The 25,714-nt window shown below is 33.9% G+C and overlaps 1 protein-coding gene across 1 annotated transcript in view; it reads right to left on the bottom strand.

Moving 5' to 3' along the window:
- CCDC7 (coiled-coil domain containing 7) overlaps positions 1 to 25,714 on the bottom strand; it is a 159,940-nt gene that overhangs the window by 45,116 nt on the left and 89,110 nt on the right. Inside the window, exon 16 of the mRNA XM_074324828.1 lies at positions 16,119 to 16,413. Coding sequence (XP_074180929.1) covers positions 16,119 to 16,413 — 295 coding nt within the window. The remainder of the gene's footprint in view (positions 1 to 16,118; positions 16,414 to 25,714) is intronic.

Below are 25,714 nucleotides of genomic sequence, written 5' to 3' on the forward strand. Positions count from 1 at the left end.
ACAATGGTATGAAACTAGAAGTCAATTACAAGGGGAAAAAAAGAGAAACACACAAACACAGGAAGGCTAAATAACATACTACTAAACAATGAATGTGTTAACAACAACATCAAGAAAGATATCGAAAGATACCTCGAGGCAAATAGAAATAAATGAAGATACAATGACCCAAAATCAACAGGACATAACCAAAGCTGTCCTAAGAGGTAAATTCAAAGTAATATAGGCCTACCTCAAGAAACAAGAAAAATCTCAAACAATCTAACCTTACATGTAAAGGAACTATGTAAAGAACAGCAAACAAAGCCCAAAGTGAGTAGAAGGAAGGAAATGGTGAAGATCAGAATAATGTAGAAATAAATGAAATAGAATCTTGAAAAGCAACAATAAAAAAATCAATTAAACCGAGAACGTGTTCTGTTAAAAGACAAACAAAGTTGACAAACCTTTAACCAGACTCCACAAGGAAAAAAAAAGAGAAGACCCACATAAATAAAATGAGAAATAAAAGAGGCAAAGTGACAAATGAAAACAAAGAAATACAAAGGAAGGTAAGAAAATACTATGAACAAATGTATGTCAACAAAATGGACAATATGGATAAAATGGATAAATTCCTAGGGAAAAACCTTCCAAGACTTAATCAAGAAGAAACAGAAAATCTAAACTGATTATAAACAAAATCGAATCGATAATCAAAAAATTCCCAACAAACAAATGTCCTGGACAGGACAGCCTCACAGGTAAATTTCACCAAACATTCAAAGAAGACTTAATACCTAGCCTTCTCAAACTATTCCAAAAAATTCAAGAGGAGGGAAGGCTCCCAAGTTGATTTTATGAGTCCACCATTACCCTGATTCCAAAACCAGACAAAGGTATTACCAAAAAAAAAGAAAGAAAGAAAATTATAGGCTGATATCCCTGATGTACAAATCTCAAAAATCCTGAACAAAATACTAGCAAAGCAAATACAGCAATACATAAATGATCAAGTGGGATTTATTCCTGGAATGCAAAGTTGGTTCAATATCCAGAAATCAAATAATGTGATATGCCACTAAAACAAAATGCAAAATAAAAATTATATCATCATATCAAAAGATGCAGAAAAGGTGTATGACAAAATCCAGCATCCATTTATGATAAAAACTCTCAGCAAAGTGGGAATAGAGGGAAAATAACTCAACATAATAAAGGCCATATACAACAAATCCACAGCTAACATCATACTCTGTCCCCACAACTAAACGGTTCTCCTTAAGATCAGGAACAAGACACAGATGCCCACTTTCACCACTTTTATTCAACATACTATTGAAAGTCCTAATCATACAATCAGACAAGACAAGAAATAAAGCCATCCAAAATGAAATGGAATAAGTAAAATTGTCATTATTTGCAGATGACATGATACTATATAGAAAGAACTCCAAAGATTATACCAAAAAACTACTAGAACTGATAAATGAATTGAGTAAAGTAGCAGGACACAAAATTAATATTCAGAATTTTTTACACCAATAATGAACTGTCAGAAAGAGAAATCAAGAAAACAATCCCATTTGCAATTGGACAAAAATGATAAAAAACTACCTAGGAATAAATTGAACCAAGGAGATGAAAGACTTGTACTCAGAAAATTATAAGACATTGAAGAAAAAAACTGAAGAAAATACAAATAAATGGAAGGCTATACCATGCTCATGGATAGAAAGAATTAACATCGTTAAAATGTCCATACTATCCAAAGCAATCAATAGAGTCAATGCAATCCTTATGAAAATACCAAGGGCATTTTTCACAAAACTAAAACAAATAAACTTAAAATGTTTTAGAACCACAGAAGACCACAAATGACCACAGCAATCTTTAGAAATAAGAACAAAGTTGGAGGTATTACATTACCTGATATCAAACCGTACTACAAGGCTATAGTAATCAATACAGCATGATACTAGCATAACAATAGACACATAGATCAGTGGAACCAAATAGAGAGCTCAGAAATAAATCCACACTATATGGCCAATTAATTTATGACAAAGAAGACAAGAATATACAATGGAGTAAAGACAGTCTATTCAATAAATGATGTTGGGAAAACTGGACAGATATATGTGAAACTGGACCACCTTCTAACACCATATTCAAGAATCGTCTCCAAATGAATTAAAGACTTAAATGTAAGAACCAAAACCATAAAACTCCTAGAAATAAATATAGGCAGTAAACTCTCTGACATTGCTTTTAGTGATATTTTTTCAGATATACCTCCCCTGGCAAGGGAAACAAAAGAAAAATAAACAAACAGGATTACATTAAACTAAAAAGGTTTTACACAGCAAAGGAAACCATCAACAAAACAAAAGGACAGCCTACTGAATGGGAGAAGATATTCACCAATAATATATCTGATATGGGGTTAATATGCAAAATTTATGAAGAACTCATAGAACTCAATACCACAAAAACAAACAATCCAATTAAAAATGTGCATAAGACCTGAATAGACATTTCTCCAAAGAGGACATACAGATGGCCAACAAACTTATGTATGCAAAGATGATCAACTTCACTAATCATCAGAGAAATATAAATGAAAACCATAATGAGATATTACCACACACCTGTCAGGATGGCTATCATCAATAAATCCATAAACAACAATATCGGCAAGTATGTAGAGAAAAGGGAACCCTTGTGTACTGTTGGTGAGATTGCAAATTGGTGCAACCACTATGGAAAAAAGTATGGAAGTTCCTAAAAAATTTAAAAATAAAACTACCTTATGACCTAGCAATTCTACTTCTAGGTATTTATCCACAGAAATCCAAAACACTAATTCTAAAAGATATATGCACCTCTATGTTCATTGCTGCATTATTTACCTTAGCCAAGATATGAAAGCAACCTAAGTGTCCGTTAATGGGCCATTAGATAAAGAAGATGTGGTTAAAATATGCAATGGAATACTACTAGGCCATAAAAAAGAATGCAGTCTTGCCATTTGTGATGGACCTAAAGTGAAATAAGTCAGACAGAAAAAGACAAATACCATATAATCTCACTTATATGTGGAATCTAAAGAACAAAATAAATGAACAAACACAACAGAAACAGGCTCATAGATACAGAGAACAAACTGATTGTTGCCAGATAAAAGTGAGGTTAGGGAGCTGGTTGAAAAAGGTGAAGGTATTAAGCACAAATTGGTAGTTGCAAACAAGTCATGAGGATATAAAGTATGGCATGGGGAATATAGTCAACGATATTTTAATACATATGTATGGTGCCAGATGAGTACTAGACTAATCAGGTGCATCACTTCATAAATGATATAAATGTCTAACAGTGGTGTACAATGCTATCCACCTGAAACTAATGTAAAATAATATTGAATGTCAACTGTAATTGAAAACTAAAAAAAGAAACTTGAAAAAGGCAACCTAAAGCAAATATTACATTTAATATAAAACAGTAGAAACATTTCCATTAAATTCAGGAACAAATAAAAGATGTTCCCATAAGTGCTGTTACTTATCATTGCATATTTCTCCAAAGATGATATACAGATATACAACAAGCATATGAAAATATCCTCACATCAGTAATGATTAAAGAAATGCAAATCAATACCACAATGGGATATCACTTCATACCCTTTAAGATGATTACTATTAATATAAAAAAACAAAAAAACAAAAAATAACAGGATGTAGAGAAATTGGAACACTTGTGCACAGTTGGTGGAAATGTAATCTGATGTAACTGCTGGAAAATAGTACGAATGTTGCTCAATGTATTAAAAATAGAACTATCTTGTGATACAGCAATTCCACTTCTGTGTATATATCCAAAAGATTTGAAAGCAGGGTCACACAGAGATATTTGCACATTAATGTCCATTGCAACTATTATTCACAAATACCAACAGTTCGGAGGAAATCAAATGTCCATCATGGATAAGTGGATAAACAATATATGATACACACACACACACACACACACACACACACACGAAATGGAATATTACTCAGCCTTATAAAGGAAGGAAATACTACCACATGCTACAACATAAATGAAACTTAAGAACATTATGCTAAGTGAAATAAGACAGCCACAGAAGGATAAATACTGTATGGTTCCATTTATATGATATATCTAACTTAATCAAATTCATAGAAACAAAAAGTAGAATGGCTATTATTATGAGCTTTGGGGAGAGGAAATGAGGAGTTGTTCTTTAATGGGTTTAGAGTTTCAATTTTGCAAAATGAAAACATTTTGAAGATCTATTGCACAACAAGGTATATAAACATAACACTATTGAACTGTACATATATAAATGATTAACTGGTAAATTATGTTATGTCTTTTATCACAATTAAATATAAAAAATAAAAAGAAATTCAACAATTAAAAGAGTTTAGCAAAGTACTGGCTAGTTTGCAATCAGATGTAAAAAGAAGCATAAAGAATCCAGATGTTCCAGGCTTTCTAAGGTTGAAAATGAGACTGTTTATTTCCAGATCAAATAAGTGAACATTAACACATACTTCAAGACAAACATTAAATCCAGAAGTGACCACAAAGAAAACTACTCTAGGTTTAAGAACAAATCAATAGGGACTGTACAAAAATGGGTACAGCTGCTATGGAAAACATATGGAGTTTTCTTAAAAAATTAAGAATAGAACTACCACTCGACCAAATAATCTCTCTCCTGGCTATCTATCCAAAAAAATCTGAAAATATTTATCTGTAAAGATGTATGTACTCTGATGTTCATTGCAGCATTATTTATGGTGCCTAAGACATGAAAACAACCAAAGTGTCCTTCGATAGATGATTGGTAAAGAAGATGTGGTATACATACACAATGGAATATTACTCTGCCATAAGAAAAGATTAAATACTTCCCTTTGCCACAACATGGATGGATCTTGAGATTATTATGCTAAGCAGAATAGCGCAGACAGAAAACATTGAGAATCATATTACTTCACTTATATGTGGGATATAAAACTGAAAGCAAAAAAGGAGCAAGACAAACAAAGAAACAAAAACTCATAGACACAGACAACAGTTTAGTGGTTACCAGAGGGTTAGGGGGGAGGGAAGATGGTAGAAGAGGTTAAAGTGGGTGAAATATATGATGATGGAAGGAGAACTGACTCTGGGTGGTGAGCACACAATGTGATATATAGATGATATATTATAGAATTGTACAGTTGAAACTTATGTAATTTTACTAGCCATTGTCCCCCCAATAAATTTAATATTTTAAAAAAGAACAAATGTAACTTTACTAACCATTGTTACCCCAATAAACTTTAATTTAAAAAACAATAATAAATAAAATAAAGAAGAACCAATCACTGATTTGATTTCTTATTTTACATCATTTGTTAAGAATTCTAAGACTTTAGGGACTCCTAGAAGAATCTTCAAGCTACTGGAAAAAAGTCTCACAGGAAAAATAACAAAGGCATCATCACAAAAAATATATATGCCTGAAGTATGCTAATTAAGTCTAGAGAGAGGTCTAGCATGAAAATAATTATGAGTAGCACCTAAATATATAAAACAAATGTGGACAGACATCAATAGTAACACAATCACAGCAGGGATTTTAACACCCCACTGACACCAATGGACAGATCCTCCAAACAGAAAATCAACACAGAAATAGAAGTCTTAAATGACACATTAGACCATATGGATTTAATTGATATTTTTAGAGCATTTCTCCCCAAAGCAACAGAGTATACATTCTTTTCAAAGGAACATGGAACATTTTCCAAGGTAGACCGCGTTAGCCCACAAAACAAGTCTAAATAAATTTAAGAAGATTGAAATCATATCAACTATATTCTATGACCACAGTGCTATGAAACTAGAAATTACAAGAAAAAAACTAAAAAACACACAAACACTTGGAGACTGAATAACATGCTACTACATAATGAATGGGTCAACAATGAGATTAAGGAAGAAATCAGAAGATACCTTGATGACACGAAATAGAGAACCCCAAAAATTCCAACAAACAATTATTAGAACTGATAAATAAATTTAGTAAAGTAGCAAGATATAAAATTAATATTCAGAAATCAGTTGCACTTTTATATACCAATAACAAAGTACCAGAAAGAGAAATTAAGGAAACAATTCCATTTATAATTACATCAACAACAACAAAAAATACTTAGGAATAAATTTAACCAAGGAAGTAAAAGACCTCTACTCAGAAAAGTATAAGACATTGAAGAGAGAAATTAAAGAAGATCCAAATAAATGGAAACATATACCATGCTCATGGATAGGAAGAATTAATACAGTTAAAATGTCTATAATACCCAAAGCAATACACAGATTCAATGCAATCCCTACCAAAATACCAAAGACATTTCCACAGAATTAGAACAAGTAATCATAAAATTCATATGGAATCACAAAAGATCCTGAATAGCCATGGCAATCCCGAGAAAAAATAACAAAGCGGGAGGTATCATGCTACCTGATATCAAACTGTACTACAAGGCTATAGTAATAAAAACAGCATGGTATTGGCATAAAAACAGACATGTAGATTAATGGAACAGAATAGAGATCCCAGAAATAAATTCATGCCTATACGGTCATGTAATCTATGACAAAGGAAGCAAGAATTTAACCTGGGGTAAAAACAGTTTATTTAACATATGATGCTGTGGAAATTGGACAGAGGCATGCAAAAAAAAATGAAACTGGACAATCTTCTTACACCATATACAAGAATGAACTCAAAATGGATTAAAGACTTAAATGTAAGACCCGACACTATAAAAGTCCTAGAAGAAAATATAGGAAATAAACTTACAAACATGACCCTTAGTAATATTTTTACTGATATATCCCCTCAAGCAAGGGAAGCAAAAGAAAAAATAAACAAACAGATAACATCAAACTAAAAAGTTTTCTCACAGCAAAGAAAACCATCAACAAAACAAAAAGACATCCTATTGAATGGGAGAAGATATTTGCCAATGATACATCTGATAAGGGATTAATATCCAAAATTTATTTTAAAAAAAAAACTCATAGAACTCAACACCAAAAAAATACAGAACAACAACAAAATTTTTTTAAATGGACAAAAGACATGAAGAGACATTTCTCTAAAGAACATACAGATGGACAGTAGACATATGAAAAGATGCTCAAAGCCACTGATCATCAGAGAAATGCAAATAAAAACCACAATGAGATACCACCTCACTACTGTCAGAATGGCTATCATTAATAAATTAACAAACAACAAGTGTTGGTCAGGAGATAAGTATGGATACAAGGGGATAAAAAATGGCAATATATATTTGATATACGAGGTCTGACAATTACATTCGTGATGTTGCCATCATGAGCTTACAATGGCAGCACTGGTCAAAGACCTAAGTAAGGTTTCATAACCTTGGTAAATCAGTGTCTCACAGCTGTGTTTGTGTTGATGTGTGGCGATGTTTTGCTGAGTGCCGTTCATTATTGCTGTTGCATGTTTTTGGGTGCTGTCGTGAGAGTGTCTGAGCTTGAATTAGAGCAATGAACAAACATTAAATATCTTGTTAAACTTGGCAAGAGTGCAAGTGAAATCAGGTTCATGTTAGTCCAAGTTTATGGGGATAATTCTTTCTGAGGGGAAAGAATGTATCACTGGCCAGGAACGAGCAGAACTGAGGAAAACATTGCAAAACTTTGTTGAATTTTGCATCAAAATCATCGGCTGTGAGAAGCACAGCAGACCAAGTAAACATCATTAGAGAAACAGTTAGGAAAATCTTAACTGAAAATCTTAGCTGACAAAGGAGTGTGCAAAAATGGTCCCGAAGGAGCTCACCAATGAACAAAAGCAAAGGTGAGTCGAAGTTTGCCAAAACCTTTTGGAGAAGAAAGACGATGTTTTGGGCCATGTTATCACTGGTGTTGAAACATGGGTGTACCAATATGACCCTAAAACAAAGTGTCAAAGTGCACAATGGAAGTCAGCCAATTCTCCATGACCAAAAATGTTCCATCAGCCCAAATCAAGAGTGCAAATGATGTTGCTAACCTTTTTTGATATCAGAGGGATTATTCATTATGAATTTGTACAAACTGTACAAACAGTTAACTGAGTTTACTATTTGGAAGTGCAGAAAAGGCTATATGAAAAAGTTAGACTTATAGATGATGTAATACAGAATTGTACACCTGAAATCTATGTAATTTTACTAACAATTGTCACCCCAATAAATTTAATAAAATTAAATTAAATTTAAAAAAGAAAAGAAAAAGTTAGACTACCTGAACTTTTTGTCAACAATTCATGGCTCTTGCATCACAACAATGCACCAGTTCACACAGCACCGTCTGTGGGGGATTTTTTAACCAGTAAACAAAGAACTGTATTGGAACACCCTCCTTACTCACCTGATCTGGCCCCCAATGACTTCTTTCTTTACCCAAAGAGAAAGGAAATATTGAAAGGAAGACATTTGGATGATATTCATGACATCAAGGGTAATATGATGACAGCTGTGATGGCCATTCCAGAAAAAGAGTTCCAAAATTGCTTTGAAGGGTGGACTAGGTGCTGGCATTGGTACATAGCTTCCCAAGGGGAGTATTTTGAAGGTGACCATAGTGATATTCAGCATGAGGTATGTAGCACTTTTTCTAGGATGAGTTTGCGAACATAATTGTCAGACCTCATATCTTGATGTCTAGTGATAGAACCCAATTAAGGTGCTTCTCTCTACAAAGAGAGGGCTCCATTATGAGGTTCAAAAACTGGAATGTCAGAGCATTAAGGAAGTGTTACCTAGGGTGCTCAAAAGAAAGGCTTAGAGTGCACAAGGAACCAAAGGTGGTAGTCTTCGGCAGGCATATTCTAAGATAGAATTATACCAAACCAGCTTAAATGGTGAAGGAAAACAAAGAAGTAGATGGAGATAGAGATCCAAATAAAACAAAAATTTGAAGAATCATACCTAAGTTTAAAAAGTGCTATGTATTAAATAAATGCCTTCACAGTAACAATCCATCAAGATATAATAATAGTGAATATACATGCACACCATATCAAAGTACCTAAATGTACTAAGTAACTACAATTATGAAGAGACAAATAGACAACAATAGAGTAACAACAGTAGAGTAACTTTGGGGATTTCAATACCCACTTTCAACAATGGATAGATCAGACAGAAATAGCAACAAGAAAACAATGGACTTGAACCAAACTTTAGACCAAATGGACCTAACAGACACTAAAATATTCCATCCAATAGCAGAAGGCTACACAACTATGTAGAAATTAAACAACAAAGTCCTGAATAATCAATAGTCAAAGAAGAAATCAAAAGGGAAATCAATTAATAGAGAATTAATTACTTAGAAAAATAAATATTTAGAAAAAATGAAATGTAAATACAACATATCCTATGGGACACAAAACCTATGGGACACTGCAATAGCAGTTCTGACAGGAAAGTTTAAAGCAATAAATCATATATTAAGAAGTTAGTTGCCAGAGGGTAAGGGGGGTGGGGGGTGAGGGGTGGGAAAAAGAAAAGTTAAAAAGATGGCAAATAAACCATCTAACTTTGTACCTCATGAGCTAGGAAGAGAAGAATAAATTAAGTCCGAAAATAGCAGAAATATGGAAATGATGAAGATCAGAATGGAAATAGGTTAAATAAAGACCAGAAAAACAATAGAAAAGATCAATGAATTTAAGGGCACTTTTTTCAAAAAGATAAACAAAATTGACAAACCTTTAGCAAGACTAATTAAGAAAAAAAGAGTGAAATCAAATAAAATCAAAAATGAAAGAGGAGAAATTAGAATCGATACTACAGCAATCCACAGGATCATACAAGACTTCTATGAACAATTATACATCAACAAATTAGATGACATGTAAGAAATGGATAAGTTTCTAGTATTATATAATGTACCAAGACTGAACCAAGAAGAAACAGAAAATCTGACTAATTAATAATGAGTAAGAATTTGAAAACAGGAATCAAAGACCTCCCAACACAGAAAACCCCAGAACCAGATGGCTTAACTGGTGAATTCTGCCAATAATTCTAAAAAGAATTCATGTCAATCCTTCTTAAACTCTTTAAAAAAATTGAAGAAGAAGGAACACTTTCAAACTCATTGTATGAGTCCAGTTTTACTCTGATACCAATGCCAGATATGGACACCACAAGAAAAGAAAACTATAGACCAATTTCCTTGATGAATATAGTTACAAAAATTGACAATAAAATATTAGCAAACCGGATCAAAAACTCATTTAAAGGGTCATACAGCAGGACTAATACAGGTGGCTTTATTAATATCAAAAAAGATAAACTTTAAGTCATAAACTGCTTCATGAGACAAAGAATGACATTATATATGATAAAAGAATAGTTAAGAACATATAACTATAAACATATGCACAAAAAATATGCACATATGCACAAAAAAAACAGAACTCCAAAATATATGAAGCAAATATTGACAGATTGAAGGGAGAAATAGTTCTACAATAGCTGGAAACTTCAATACTCTTCTCTCAAATATTCATAGAACCATACATAAGATCAATAAGTACATATAGAACCTGAACAGTATAGACCAATTATACCTAACAGACATATATATAACACTCCACTCAACAATAGCAAAATACATATTTTTCTCTAGTGCATGTGGAACAGTCTCCTAGATAGACCATGTATTAGGCCACAAAACAAGTCTTAATGGAATCAAACTAGAAATCAGTACCAGAAGAAAAACTGAAAAATCCATAAGTATGTGGAATTTAAACAACACACTTTTAATTAGCCAACAGGTCAAATAAGAAATCACAAGGCAAGCCAGAAAATATCTTGACAAAAATAAAAATACAAGGTACAAAAATTTACGAGATGTTGTGAAAGCAGTTATAAGAAAAAAATCTATAGCTTTAAAAAATTACATTGAAAAAGATGAAAGATCTGAAATCAACAACTTAACTTTACATCTTAAGGAAGGAACTAGACAAAATAAGAATAAATTAAACCCTAATCTAGCATAAAGAAGGAAATAATAAAGATTAGAGCAGAGATAAACAAAATAGAGACTAGAAAAACAATAGAGAAAATCAATGAAGCCAAGAGTAGGCGCTTTGAAAAAATAAACAATTGATAATTATTGTTTAGCTACATTACCTTAGAAGAGAAAATTCAAATAACTATTTAAGAAATGAAAGGGGATATTACAATTGATTTTACAAAATAAAAAGGATTATAAGAGAATAATATGAATAATTGTACACCAACAAATTGGATAACCTAGATGAAATGAACAAATTCCTAGAAACATTAGACCGAACCAAGACTGCATCGTGAAGAAAAAGAAAATCTTAACCGACCTTTAACTAGCAAGGAGATTAAATAAGCAATCAATAACCTTCCAACAAAAAAAAATTTTAGGACCAAATGGCTTTTTTGATTAATTCTATCAAAAATTTAAAGAATTACTATCAATTCTTCCCAAAAAAGAATAGTTAAAAAAAAAAGCTTCCTAAGTCATTCAATGAGACCAATATTGCCTTGATAACTAAGCTAAAGACATTATAAAAAAATAAAATTATAAAAAATATCCCTTATGAATATAGATGTAACAATTCTCAACAAAATACTAGAAAACCAAGTCCAATAATATATTAAAATGGATTATATACCAAATGGGATTTGTCCTAAGAATGAAAATGTGCTACAACCTAAGAAATGTAATCTGCCACATTAATAAAACAAAAGGGGGGAGAAACATGGCTATCTTGATGCAGAAAACTCATCTGACAAAATTTAACACCTTTCATGATTTAAAAAAAAACTCTCTGGAGCCTATAAATAGAACTTTCTAAACATGATAAATGGCATTTATGAAAACACACAGCTGACATTTTACTCAGTGGTGAAAGAGTGAAAGCTTTCCCCACTGAGATTAGAGACAAGACAAAGATGCCTCCTTTTACTACTCCTATTCAACATTGTACGAGAAGTTCTAGCCAGAGCAATTAGAGAAACAAAAATAATAAAAGACTTCCAGTTGGAAAGGAAGAAGTAAAACTATCTCTATTCACAGATGACATGATCCTGTATGTATATAGAAAATAGCAGATTCCATACAAAAATATTAAAGTTGACAAATTCATCAAAGTTCAGGATACAAGATCAGTATGCAATACCAATTATATATCTAAATACCTAAAATGAAAATGAAATTAAGAAAAAAATTTGCATTTATAATAATATAAAAAAGAATAACATACTTACAAATAATATTAATAAAGGAGTTACAAGAATTGAACAATGAAAAACACCAAATATTGCTAAAATAAATTAAATAAGACTGAAATAAATGGAAAGACATCCCAGTTTTATGGATTGGAAAATTTAATATTTTTAAGATGGCAATATTTCCAAGGCAATCTACAGATTCAGCTTATTCGCTGTCAAAATCCAAAGGCCTATTTGCAAAACATAGAAAAAGTTTATCCTAAAATTTGTGTATAATTACAAAGGGTCCCAAATAGCAAAACATTGTTGAAAAGAACAAAGTTTGAGAACTCACACTTCCCCATTTCAAAACTTACTATATACAAGCTACAGTAGATAGAAACAGTGTGGTGCTGACATATGAATTGACATATACACAAATGGAATACAATTGAAAGCACAGAAATAAACCTGTACATATGGTCAACTGACTTTCAACCAGGTTGTCAATACAATTCAGTGGGAAAAGAAGATGCTCTTCCACAAATGGTGCACAATTTCCTCAGGAAAAGAATTAACTTGTACCACTACTTCATAACATAAAGAAAAATTAACTCAAAATGGATCAACGACCTACATATGAGAGTTAAAACCATAAAGCTCATAGAAGAAAACATAAGGACAAATATTATTTTGGATTTGGCAATGAACTCTCAGATATGACACCAAAAGCATAAGCAAAAAAATAAATAGATAAATTGAGCTTCACAAAATTAAAAACTTTCATGCATCAAAGGACATTATCAAGAAGTGAAAAGACAACGGATAGAATGAAAGAAAATATTTATAAACTATATATCTCATAAATATTTAATATCAAGAATATATAAAGACCCTCCTACAACTCAGCAATAAGACAAACTGCCCAATTTAAAAGTGGGTGAAAGAATTGAATAGACATTTTTCCAAAGAAGATATACAAATGATCAATCAGCACACAAAAAGATGCTTAACAGCTTCAGCAATTGAAGAAACACAAATCAAAATCATGACATACAATTCATATCTATTGATTGACTATAATTTAAAGAAAAAATGAAAGCATGTGTTGGCAAGGATGTGCATGCTTGTATATTTTTGGTGGGAATATAAAATGGTGCAGCCACTGTGGGAAACAGTTCCTCATGAAGCTAAACTTAGAATTATCAAATGATCCAGCAATTACACTTCTACCCAAAACAACTAAAAAACAGAGATTTAAAATCACCGTACACTACTGTGGTATACATATGCAATGAAATAATATTCAGCATAAAAAGGAATAAAATTCTCACACATGCTACAATGTGGATGAACCTTGAAAACACTATGCTAAGTTAATAGTCCAGAAAAAAAGTCAAATATTGTATGATTCCACTTATATGAAACATATAATAATAGGCACGTTCATAGAAACAGAAAGCAAATTTGAGGTTACCAGGAGCAGGATAAAGGCAGGAATGGAAGTTATATGCTTAATAAGTTTCTTTTTGGGTTGATGAAAAGTTGTGGAAATAGATGTAGCGATGTTTGTGAATCACAACATTGTAAATGTAATTAATGCCAATGAATTGCATATTTAAAAGATTATTAAAATGGCAAATTTCACATTATGCATATTTTACCACAATAAAACATTTTTATCAATTGATAAAATTCAGTTCAACTGCTCAGTAAAAATTCATAATAAACTTTGAACAAAAAAAAGCATCCTGACCATAATAAAGAATATTACTCAGCCATATTAAAAAATAATGAAATCTTACCGTTTGTGACAACATGGATGGACCTAGAGGGTATTGTGCTAAGTGAAATGTCAGACAAAGAAAGACAGATGCCATATGATTTCACTTACATGTGAAATCTAAAAAATATAATAACTGAACAAACAAAACAGAAACAAAGTCATAGATGATGCAAAGAACAAACTGATGGTTGCCAGATGGGAGGGGATTTACAGGGATGAATGAAAAAGGGGACAGGATTAAGAAGCACAAATTGGCAGTTACAAAATAATTGTGGGAATGTAAAGTACAGCATAGGAAATATAGTCCCATACCTAAGTCTAGTACCAAGTGGATACTAGACTTATCAGGGGGATCATTTTGTAAGTTATATAAATGTCTACACCTGAAACTAATATAATATTGCATGTCAACTGTAATTGAAAATTTTTTAAAAACAAAGGATATCCAATGTAGACAGGAAAAATACATCGCCTTAGAATGTCTGTTAGAGTATAATCTGTGACTCGAGCCTCATATTTTCAGAAATGGTATTTATTGATCCTAATGAAGTATCCCATAAAATGCAGCTATCCTTTGTGAAATTAAGGAAAATATTCTTTAAAAAATAATAACTATCTTGGATAACCAATCATCATAGCTGAAACAGTACAGGCACTCTCATTTCAAATTCAAAGCACAACAGAAGAGTGATGCCTCTACACTCTACCTCACAACCATTTAATTTTATTTTGAAAGTTGAGGCCAAAGCAGTAAGATATGGGTTGGTTATCAAAGCTATATATGTTGGAAAGGAAGAATAAATTTACCATTGTTTTTAAATATATTTTATATCAAACACTTAAAGAATCTAGCTAATATATTAATTATTTATACCACAAATCACCTTTTTTCCTGCTATACCCTAATGAAGAGTTCATAATGTTGTTATTTAGTTGGTGCAAAGCTATCACTTCCCTTTTGCACAGATCTTAGTTGAAATAGACTCTTTGGGTAATACAATATTAACTCCACAAATTAATTTTACATATTGGTCAATATATTTCTATGTTATCTTTTTGTCTTACAAAACAGAAAATCTTTTTACCTTTAAATTCTCTTTCTTCTTGATTAGTTTGTTTTTCAGTCTTACTTGGTAACATCTCTTCTAAAATACCAGCCTTAACGACAAAAGTTATAGTAAGTAATTACAAATGATGTATCTTGGAACTCTGATTTCCTTCTTTTAGAGAGAGAACAATTTTTTATTTATATCTACAATATCATTGCAGAAACATTTTATTTTTCATTATCTCCTGAATGTCTCAAGTTAAAAAATGAGAACAATTCATAGATCCGAGAAGTTGGGAACACTTAATAGTGAAGAGGGAACCAAAGCAGTATTGTAATTCTCCCTCATAAATAATTTCAAATAAATCATGTTAATAATTATTGATTATAAATCTAGTTTAGATTTACATTTTAGTCTGAATGAGTCTTTAGACAAACTCAAATGGCTTACAAAATTATTTTTATAAGGCCACTTCAATAACTCCTATGATACAAATACATTGTGAATGTATGTCAAATATATTCAGCCTTTTTATCATTTCCATTTTCCCAGCATTTTTGCCCTAAGAATTTCCTAATTAATATCATTTTAACAATAGCGATTCTGATGATTTTCTAGGTCTCACTTAAGGTATATAAGATTACTTCAGAAATGACCTATGCTTTTAAAACTACCTTAATGTATAATATTCTTTTTTATAGATGAACCTAAAATGAAAATTTCTGTCTCAGGAATTGTGTGTCTTTTAATTTATCAATAACACTAATCAAGCCACAACTTCTTTGTCAATACAGATTAGAATTTTTTATGTTAAAATATTACTTTGATTCCCAAATATTGCTTTAAATATCCTAAATATAAAGCAGATTGCACTAAGAGGCAAACTTTTAATTTCCTTTAAATAAGAAAATATTGATGTTTTTAACTAATATTTATTCAAAATATTGAAGGAGTCTAGCAATTCAAAGTAAATGGCTTTCATGTTACTGTACTACATCTTACCTTTGAGATACCACTATCCATTGACTTTCTTTCAATAGCAACAGGCGGTGAAACAAATGATGTGGTTACTGATTCATTCCCTGGAAGTAATGTTCCAACAGACAGTAAATCTTGAATTTCTTTGCTCGATAATACTCTTGCAAATGATTTATCAGGAGACTTTGATGGAGGGATAGGTGATAGGTCTTTGTGAGCTGAAACTTCATGTGAACGCTCTACAAAAACTGATCCATCTTGAGACTTACGGAACTGTGAAAGATCTGAAATAGCAGGGCTAGCTCTTTTCTTCTCTGATCTTTAGAATTATAAAACATCAGGTATTAGATAATGTGAAGAACATTTTTATTTGTAACTGAAGAATTATTATCATAAACTATAGGAATATCAAATAAGCAATTATAATTATCCATTAATGAATGGTAATACAAATATGACACTGAAGATAGATAACATGTTGAAGATAATAATGTGTTTTCTGGGAGTTAAAATAGATACACAGAATTAACATTTAACATAATAGTTATTCAAGGTCATACCAGGCCATAGAACAAGAATGATCTGGTCAGCCAAAGTAGGGTACAAGGTGGTTTGGAGGTTGCCCTTTAGTCACGTTTATTCCCAAGTTATTTTTCCACAATTTCATTTCAGAATAAAAATCTCTCTATAACAGTTTTGACATTAAAAGGTTACTGTATTCCACAAGAGTCAGTTCCCAGTTTCTGAGTTAATGTTCTTCAAGGTAAGAGGTACTTATTCTCCATCAGTTGACACAGAATCAGCTTTTAGGGTTCCAGAACTAGGGTGACCATATGCCATGGTTTGCCTACACAGTCTCAAGTTTATGATTGTCTTGGCATTCTAGTTTGACAATTTAAATGGTCAAGCTACCTATGGTCTATAGAATTTAACAAAGCTTTCCTAGCTCTGTCAAATGCAACAGAGTTTGATGGTCCTTCATTTCAAACAGCTATTACTCCAGTTAATATACTTTGCATAAGGTTTATTATAAAATGTTTAAAATAATTCCTACCCACCCCAAACATCAGAGTTTGGATTATTAAAAAGGGGGTGGGTAGAGAGGACAATTCTGAGAATAAAAGTATAAGATGGTTGACAGTTAAAAACATATAATTTATGACAGACTATTGTAGTGGCATTATAAAAAGGATTCTAATATTAAAGTAAAGAGACTAGGTGGCTGCCTGCCCTAAATTAAGGCGGGCGTATCATCATCAAACATGATTTAATAGTTATATTAGGTATTTGAATTTAAGGTGACTAGTTATGAAATAACCTAACACTCTTCTGGAGACCATTTTTGAAGATACATCCTAGAGGACCTATTCTCACTAAGCCATGGAAGCATAAAAAATAGCTCAAGTGCATGATATAAATTGTTTTCTTTACAAACATGCCCATAGCTATAAAAAAACCACGACTCTTGCCACTAATATTACCACATAGCTTTAAGTAGAAAGCAAAATACTTTTAAGGATTTTAAAGTGTTTGTTAGGGGATATCATTAAAGATCTGATTCTACATAAGAAAATGATCCTAATTGAACAATAAAGGAAATGTGTGGCAATCTCAAGAACAATTTAAATACTAATACAAAGTTCATTTATATTCATACTCCCACATGCAAGTATTCCCCACTGCTGTTGTCTCCGGAAACCATAAAGGATCACTGCATAACACCACGATACTTGTGCTGAGAGGGAGCAAGAATAAAATATACTGGGAAGGCATGCAAGCAGTACTGTATTCAAGCTCCCATCCACCAAAGTGATGTCTCTAAGTGCAGATAGGCATATCTGAAAGCCCTGATGTTTGTTTGGATGATAAAAGAGGAGAAGGGGGAGGAGGAAGGGAGGGAGGGAGGGAAGGAGGAAGGGAGGGAGGGAGGGAGGGCGGAAGGAGGTGGAGAGAGGAAGAGGATAGAAACGCTATAGAAGGCAGCATGTATTCACACAGAAAATAATAATAAAGCAAGTGATTTTTCCCCTTCCCCATTCTTTGGTAAATTATCAAAAAAACAACCTAAATATATTTTATAAGTCTTGCCTAATTTCTGTCATTTGTTCTCCACTTTAACATTCTTTCTAGTCATCACTCCATTTTAAAACACTACAATCGTATAATTATGAGCATGTATTTTAACAGCTCTGATATCATAAGCATATTGATAGCATTCTATATGACAGTCTTCCACATCACTGAAGTGGTTTAAAGAATAAATTTCCTGCTTGCAAAAGCATTTGTTAATGCTGAAGATCTGACCATTGCATCCTTTTCTTGCCAAGTAAATAGATGTATAGGGGTAGAATCTGTTATGCATATCATCATAAACACCTCATAATCCCTCTTAACGCATTGTCGCCAAGGCAAAATGGAAGCTTGCCATTGCATTACTGCCCAAACTATGCTGTTTTTTGTGTTCGCTTGTTTGTCTGTTTGTTTTCTGTTCCAAGACCTCTTTTTCAGGAGCTTTCCTTATTAATTCCATCCGTTTTCTAAAGTGTCAACACAATCCCCAACCCATTCCCCTACCACTTAGGAAAAAAAACTCTTGCAAGTATTGATGTATATACTGAATTTTTAATTATCAATGAAAATATAGAAGAGAATGGATTTAATATTCTTATCTGCAATAATGTAACATGTAGAACACATTCTATATACAAAACACAAAAAGATCTAGGATTCAAAGTGTGCAATATAATACAATCTAAAATGATTTTAAAGTTAACTTTCTAGGAAATTTTCAATATAGAGAATGTAAAAATAAAAGTCAAAAATTATAAAATATGTTTGCAGTATTAAAAATTATAATTAGCATTGGTCAAATTCTCCATAGTAACCAGTTTTAGGCTCCTCAACTAAAAAGAAACTCAAAAAAATTGAAAAGGTTTAGTAGAAATATAAGATGATGAAGAGCCTAGAAATGTAAAATGTTAAAATACTTGGAATTATTCTATCTAGAGAAAATAAGGCTGGCAGATTACTTAAAAATAGTTTGTAAGTGTGTAAACCATTCTAATTCTTACACTGAAAATGTTGACTAGCAGCAGATAACAGCTATTGTCATTACAGAAATATCTAGAAACACGACTTAAGAAAATTGTATGGAACAAAAAGAAAATTATTCTAACAGGAGAAAAACCAAATCATTGGTGAATCAGGATGATAAATATGTTTTCTCTTAATTGGCCTCAGTGGTTATCTCCCTTCCCCTCTTGGTAGCTTGGCAGAAACTCTCAAAATCTTTCCCTGATACCTGTAATATTGGAATGGGAACTCCCTCCAGATGCTCTTTTTCCAACACATCTATTTCCCCTTGATCAGGGAGGTTCATAGCTCCAGAATAATCTGTTTTTGTCTGCACCCCTCCCAACTTCTCTATAAATACACGTATGTATATAAACTAGTGTGTGGATAGGATCCTTCCCCTAGAGTACTTTGCAGCATCCATAGAGTTCTCCCTAACCCAAATGTTCCTTGTGCAAGATGAGAGCTTAGAATATTACATGTGTTCTGCTTCTACTCTGCTTTTAAGTTTTTCTTAACCTTGTTATGTGTAGCTAATTGTATGTGACTCGTCGGATCTTACAGCTTTTGAAAACAGAAAGAGTTCGATTGGGCACCACTGAGGTGGGAAATAAACCCACTGGAAGCCCTACACCAGCAAACTACTGAGTTGGAATGGCCAATAACTCAGTGACTACATTGTACATAGTCACAAAAGCTCCAAAGAGGGCAGACTACTTTGCCAAACCAGAACGACCGGAGCCAGGTAGCCACAGAGGTATGGGACACCATAACCCCCATGTGGGTGGGATGGACACACAGTTCATAGACCACTGAAGTCCAAAAATGGTAACATTTCTTAGAAATTCTGGAGCAGATTTGCTATTAAAGAAAAATCTGGGGAAATAAGAAAGAAAAATTTGGAGCAATAAAGTCGTAAGTAGGTGGCTACAGTACTCTATTTAATCAAAGAAGCCAGGCTCAGCAAAGCCTAGAAAAATTGGCATAAGCATGACTGAAAGTTAACAGGCCAACAGTACTAAGGCCTGAAAAGGACTTAAGAAAATTGCATGGATGAGTTGCTCTGTGGCCTCTCTTGCAACAGAAGGGAGGAAAACCATTGGGCCGATACAAAATTTGGAATAATCTTAACATAGTTAATATAAATAGGACAGACTGAGGCGAAGGCTTGAGCTAGAGCCCTGTCTTCTTCAGTGCCCCAGAGGGTGAGACCACAAGCATTCCTAAACTTACTTACTATGTACCTAATGGTACATGGTGTGCAGAAAGGAGTTGACATACTAGCAGCGCTGAGACCTCTATCCTTAGAAAGACCTGTTTACAAGGTTGACGCTTGGCTGGCTTCTGGGAACTTGCCAGGGTTCCCACTATTCCCAGAACCAACAAAAGAGGCTCACTGTGCCCAAACTGTGCAAACAATGTGGTTTGTGCTGAACACCTGCTTACCTTTTGGGAGTATGGATTTTTGGTGTATGGTAGGTACAGAGTATCTATATGACCAGCCACCCGTAAAAACCCTGGGTACTGAGTCTCCAATGAGCTTCACTGGTAGAAAACATTTCACGTGTTTTCACAATTCATTGCTGGAGTAATTAAGTATGTCCTGTGTGACTCCACCGAGAGAGGACTTGGAGGCTTATACCTAGTTTCTTCCAAACTTTGCCCCACATGCCTTTTCCCTTTACTGATTGTGCTTTGTATCCATTTGCTATAATATCTTAATAAGTACTGTGTTGAGTCCTGTGAGTCCTCCTAGCAAATCATGGTACCTAGGGATGGTCTTGGGGAGCCCCAATGTAGTTGGCGTTGGAAGTGGGATTCACTAGAATGACCCCTAACACATCAAACTATGAAGAAAGCATTGTTTGGGAAAATAAATTATGAAAGGTTGGGATGGGATATGATTCATTTTGGGTGGCTGTGGAGTCATCTATGGTATGAAATAGCAGCTGAGCTGTCTGTTGTGAAAGGTAAAAATTAACTATGAAATTTGAAAATGATGCATTCAACTCCAGAATTGGTTGCTGGATCCCCTGCCTACTTTTATGGTGCTGGGTAAAGTAAGGGAAAAAGACGCAGCCCGGTTAATGTCATTGGTTTTTGTTCTCTCCACCAAGCAGGAGGAGAGACCGCCTAAAAACTCCCAAAGGTGCGTTTGGGATGGACCAAAGGCAATAATAATTAGTTTGTAGTTACTCTCTCTTCCCGGTGAAAGAGAAAAAAGTTAAATCAGCTCCTAAGGCTGATACAATGCTTCAAATAAACCAGAGAGAAAAAAAAAGTGAAGGTTGGGGTTAAGGAGTGGGGGACTCCAGCCTTTTCTTTGGTGGAGCCCTGCTACTGTCACCCATTTCCACTTGCATGCCAGGTGGGATCTCCCTGCAGCTGTAATGTTAACCCTGTAAATGCTGAATTTACTGCTAGTATAAATTTGCAATGAGGAAAAAAGGGGGAATATTTTTCTTTTTTAGTAAATGCTTTTATTTTCCCTTTAATTCAACATGATTTCATATTAATACAAGAAACCCTGGTTTTCTTGCTTTTAAATTTATCTTATGTGAGTTTTCTCATTCTTCTATTTTTAACCATTCTAATTAATTTAATTGTAATTAACTCTTTTATTTTTAAACTGCAGATATTTGGGTGTTTTTAAAATCCTAATTGATAATTCTTTTTTTAATTTTTATTAAAATATGGCCAACATACATTATATTGATTTTAGGTGCACACCATAGTTATTCAACATTTATAAACCTAAAGAAGTGATCACCATGGTAAGTCCAGCAACCATCTGACACCGTATTGTTCTATCACAATATTACTGACTAGATTCCCTATGCTGTACATTACATCCCCATGACTTGTTTGTTTTATACCTGGAAATTTGACCCTCTGATTTCCCTTCAACATTTAATGGGGGAATTTTTTTAATGACTTTGTATTTTGTAGCTACCGCATCTGGGTATATGAAAATACATTGACGTGAAAGTTATGTCTTAATTTCATAAATGCTAGCAGTATCATGCTGATCAGGGAAAGCTACAAAGAAAAGGTGTTATGGGACACAACTTCCCGGCATTTTGCCACCAAGGATAGCTTGGAACTTAAATTCTTTGAATATTGAAAATAGGACAAGAGTCCATAATTGTGATTTTGCCTATTGGAGCCTCTGGAAAAAGAAAAGCCAAAGGAATGAGAGAGCCAATCCCTAAATGACAATATACTTTTGGAGTTTTAAAAAGTAGGTTTTAGTTGCTAATAGGCTCTTGTAAAATCAGATGTTTCACTCTTAGAGGAGGATGATTTTCTGGCTTGATATGCACATTTATGAGTGGGTCAATCTAGGCTCGGAGACTGACAAAACCAAAGGGCTTGGGAAAGCATTGATTGTCACTGGACTTGGAACAGGGCTGTGTGTCTCTATAGCATCTCAGTTTTGCTACTAATAAAAAATAATAAATAATTAACTAATTAAACAATTAACAAAAGCTAATTCACAGATCCTAATTGCCTGGACCTGACTCTCAGCTGAAACCTGATACTGTCTGCTATGGGCTGTTTCAGCCTCAGCGTGGGTTGTTCTGTAGAACACAGAGGAGATATAGGCTCAGTTAGAGTCTGGGACAGTTCCAGTTTCAGGACACCTTTCTTTGTGGCCCTAAACTGTAAAAACATCATGAATGTAGGCTGGACCATTTGGGTCACATACAAACATCCACATAAAAAGGACATGTTCTCTAATGGAACCATCTTAAAACCAGCTGCTGATCTACTCTGTATACAGAGACTGATTACATTCCTAACTTGTTATCCCTGCTGAACGTTACAAATTGGGAAAAGGTACATCTCAGAGACTGGCCCATTCTGCCGGCTCTGAACAGATCAGATTGTCACCTCCTTCTCTGGATGTTGATTATTGTGTTTGACTATCTGGATTACTTGCAGTTTGCAACAATTGACTGATAGCCTGACTTTATTTCTCTCACCTCTGTCCTTGTACACACAACTTAGTAAGGCAGTTTGACTATTAAATATAGCTGTTCCCAGAAAGGAATTTATTTCTTTTTTTTCTAGGCTGCTCACTGGCTAAATGATCAGAACAAAAGAAGAAATAAACCTATTTTGAAATTAATGAAAATTCAGTATTTGTTCTGATCAATTTTTAACATGATGTATCTTTCTTGTTACGTTGTAAAAAAAAAAAATGCTTTTCTGCAAAAATGCCTTTTTCCTTCTTCCATACAACAATGCTTCCAGTCAAAATATCTGGAAAATAGAACGTGATTTGGGAGAAAAAAGTAAAGTTCTGATTACTGAGTGGGAACACTGATTTTGCAGTACCTGACAAAAAACAAAACATCAGCACCGTGGGAGGCACTGGGGAGGGGGGAGAGCACTAACAATCTGTTTGTCAGACTGTTTCAGGAAGTTTTCCCCTCTTCCTGAAGGAAAACTCCCTTTGCTGCTTTTCCACGCTGCTGAAAGCCCTTTGAATTCAAACTGACTACTGAGCCTAAGTGCACACAGCATAGCCCAGATCCTGCACTTTTCACACACAACAGCTTCAGATGTCATCTGTACTTTCCAGGTAGATTAACTGGTGTCACTCAAAAGAAAAACTGTTTGGAAATGACAGCCTTCAAGCAGTCCTTCCTACTCAAAGGATGCAACTAAATCAATTGGATCAATTGGACCGGACTGGGAACCCTAAGGTGGGGGGCCAAATGGTAGGAGAGCATGTGGGGTCCTTGTTAACATGTACTGCCTCGGTGTGTCTTCTCGGCCTGCCCTAACAATTGTAAAGTCTTTGTTTCCAAGGGTACCACAGGTGCTGTCTGGGATTATACTTCTTATTTATTGTGCCCCGATCGTCATGACATTGTTTCTGCCCTGGAAGGCCTTCAGGTCATCTTCATCTTATTGGCCAGTGTTGTGGAGTATGTGCAGGACCTAAATTGGTGCCTTGGGCAAAGTAAAATAAATAAATAAATAAATAAATATATATATATATATATATATATATATATACACACACACACACACACAGAAAAATTAATGAGGAAGCCACTTGGCTTTCTAAGATACAGTTAATGGGATTTCTTTTAATTAGCTAAGTCTAGGACTCCTAAAGGGCATTACTGAGAACAATACTATAGGTTGGTCTGACCCTGGAACATGGGCCCTCATTGATGATAACCTTAGAGTTAAAATGCCTTGGCCAAGGCTGAAGGGGGTGTACTGCTCAGAAAAGAGCATAGCAGGACAGACTGCTGTCCTTAGAAACACCTGACTGCAAGGCTGAGTCTTGGCTGGCATTTGGGAACTTGGATTTGGGGAGGGTTGCTACAATTCCTAACTAATAAAAGTGGCACACTGTACCCAAACTGTTAAGACAAATAATGTGGTTTATGCAAAATACCTGTTTTCCTCCTAGGAGTCCGGAATTTTGGTACATGGTAAGCAGAGGGTGCCACATGACCAGCTATAACAAAAACTCTCAACACCAAGTCTCTAAAGAGCTTGACATTTCACATATGTTTTTACAATTTATTGCTGGAAGAATTAAGAGCACTCTGCGTGACTCCACTGGAAGAGGACTCTGGGAAGCTTGTATGTGGTTTCTTGTGAACTTTTCCCCATGTGTCTTTCCCTTTTGATGATTTTGGTTTGTATCCTTTTGCTACAACAAATCATAGCTATGATAATGACTATACACTGAGTCCTGTGAGTTTTCCTAGTGATGGTAGATGTCTTAGAAATGCCTGACACATGGAACTACTATTATTGTACTTTATACTACAACTGAATTTGTTGTTTCTTTCTTAGATTCCATAATTGATATGGAAGTTCTGAATTATTAAACCCAGAACAGGTACACAGCCATGCTGGTTGGATAACCACCTTGTTGGCCAAGTACATGACTGTGTGAAGAACTGTCTGAACTGCCACAACAATTCAATACTATTGCCTTCAGGGAGGGTAAAGATAAATTACTCTAAAAACCAATGGGATACATGCAGGAATGCTATGCAATGTCTAGCTAAAAACCACTGGGCACCAAAATGGGCTACTGAAACTTAAGGAAAAAAACAACCGTATCCCCCCTCCTCAGGCTCTGCCATTATACCAGCTCCTAAATAAATTGCTATCAACACTGATACATGTAGGCAGCAGCCAAGGTCTTAGCAAGATGTGCTACATACCTTTACTAATCTTTCTTGGGAACATTTGAATTCCTGTCATACGTTTTCAACAGATGGGACAAAACCTAACACAATGTAAACTGCTAGAAATATCCAGATATTCTATTATATTGAGGACAGTGGTCAATACTGAAAAAGTACTGCTTGTTTTCTAGGCACATCTGATTAAAAATAACTTTAAATGAAAACATAATCCAGCACCCTGTCTGTCAAATGAATTTGAAGGAGACGGTCATCATTTGGAGAGCATCCAAAAAATTCCTTGCAGCCCCCAACTACAGAGGACTTTCTTCTTTAGGTACACCTGGTGATTCCTCAAAGTATCTGTTATCAATGTAACTAACT

This window comes from Rhinolophus sinicus, linkage group LG02 (genome assembly GCF_036562045.2).
Source record: "Rhinolophus sinicus isolate RSC01 linkage group LG02, ASM3656204v1, whole genome shotgun sequence".
NCBI lineage: Eukaryota > Metazoa > Chordata > Mammalia > Chiroptera > Rhinolophidae > Rhinolophus > Rhinolophus sinicus.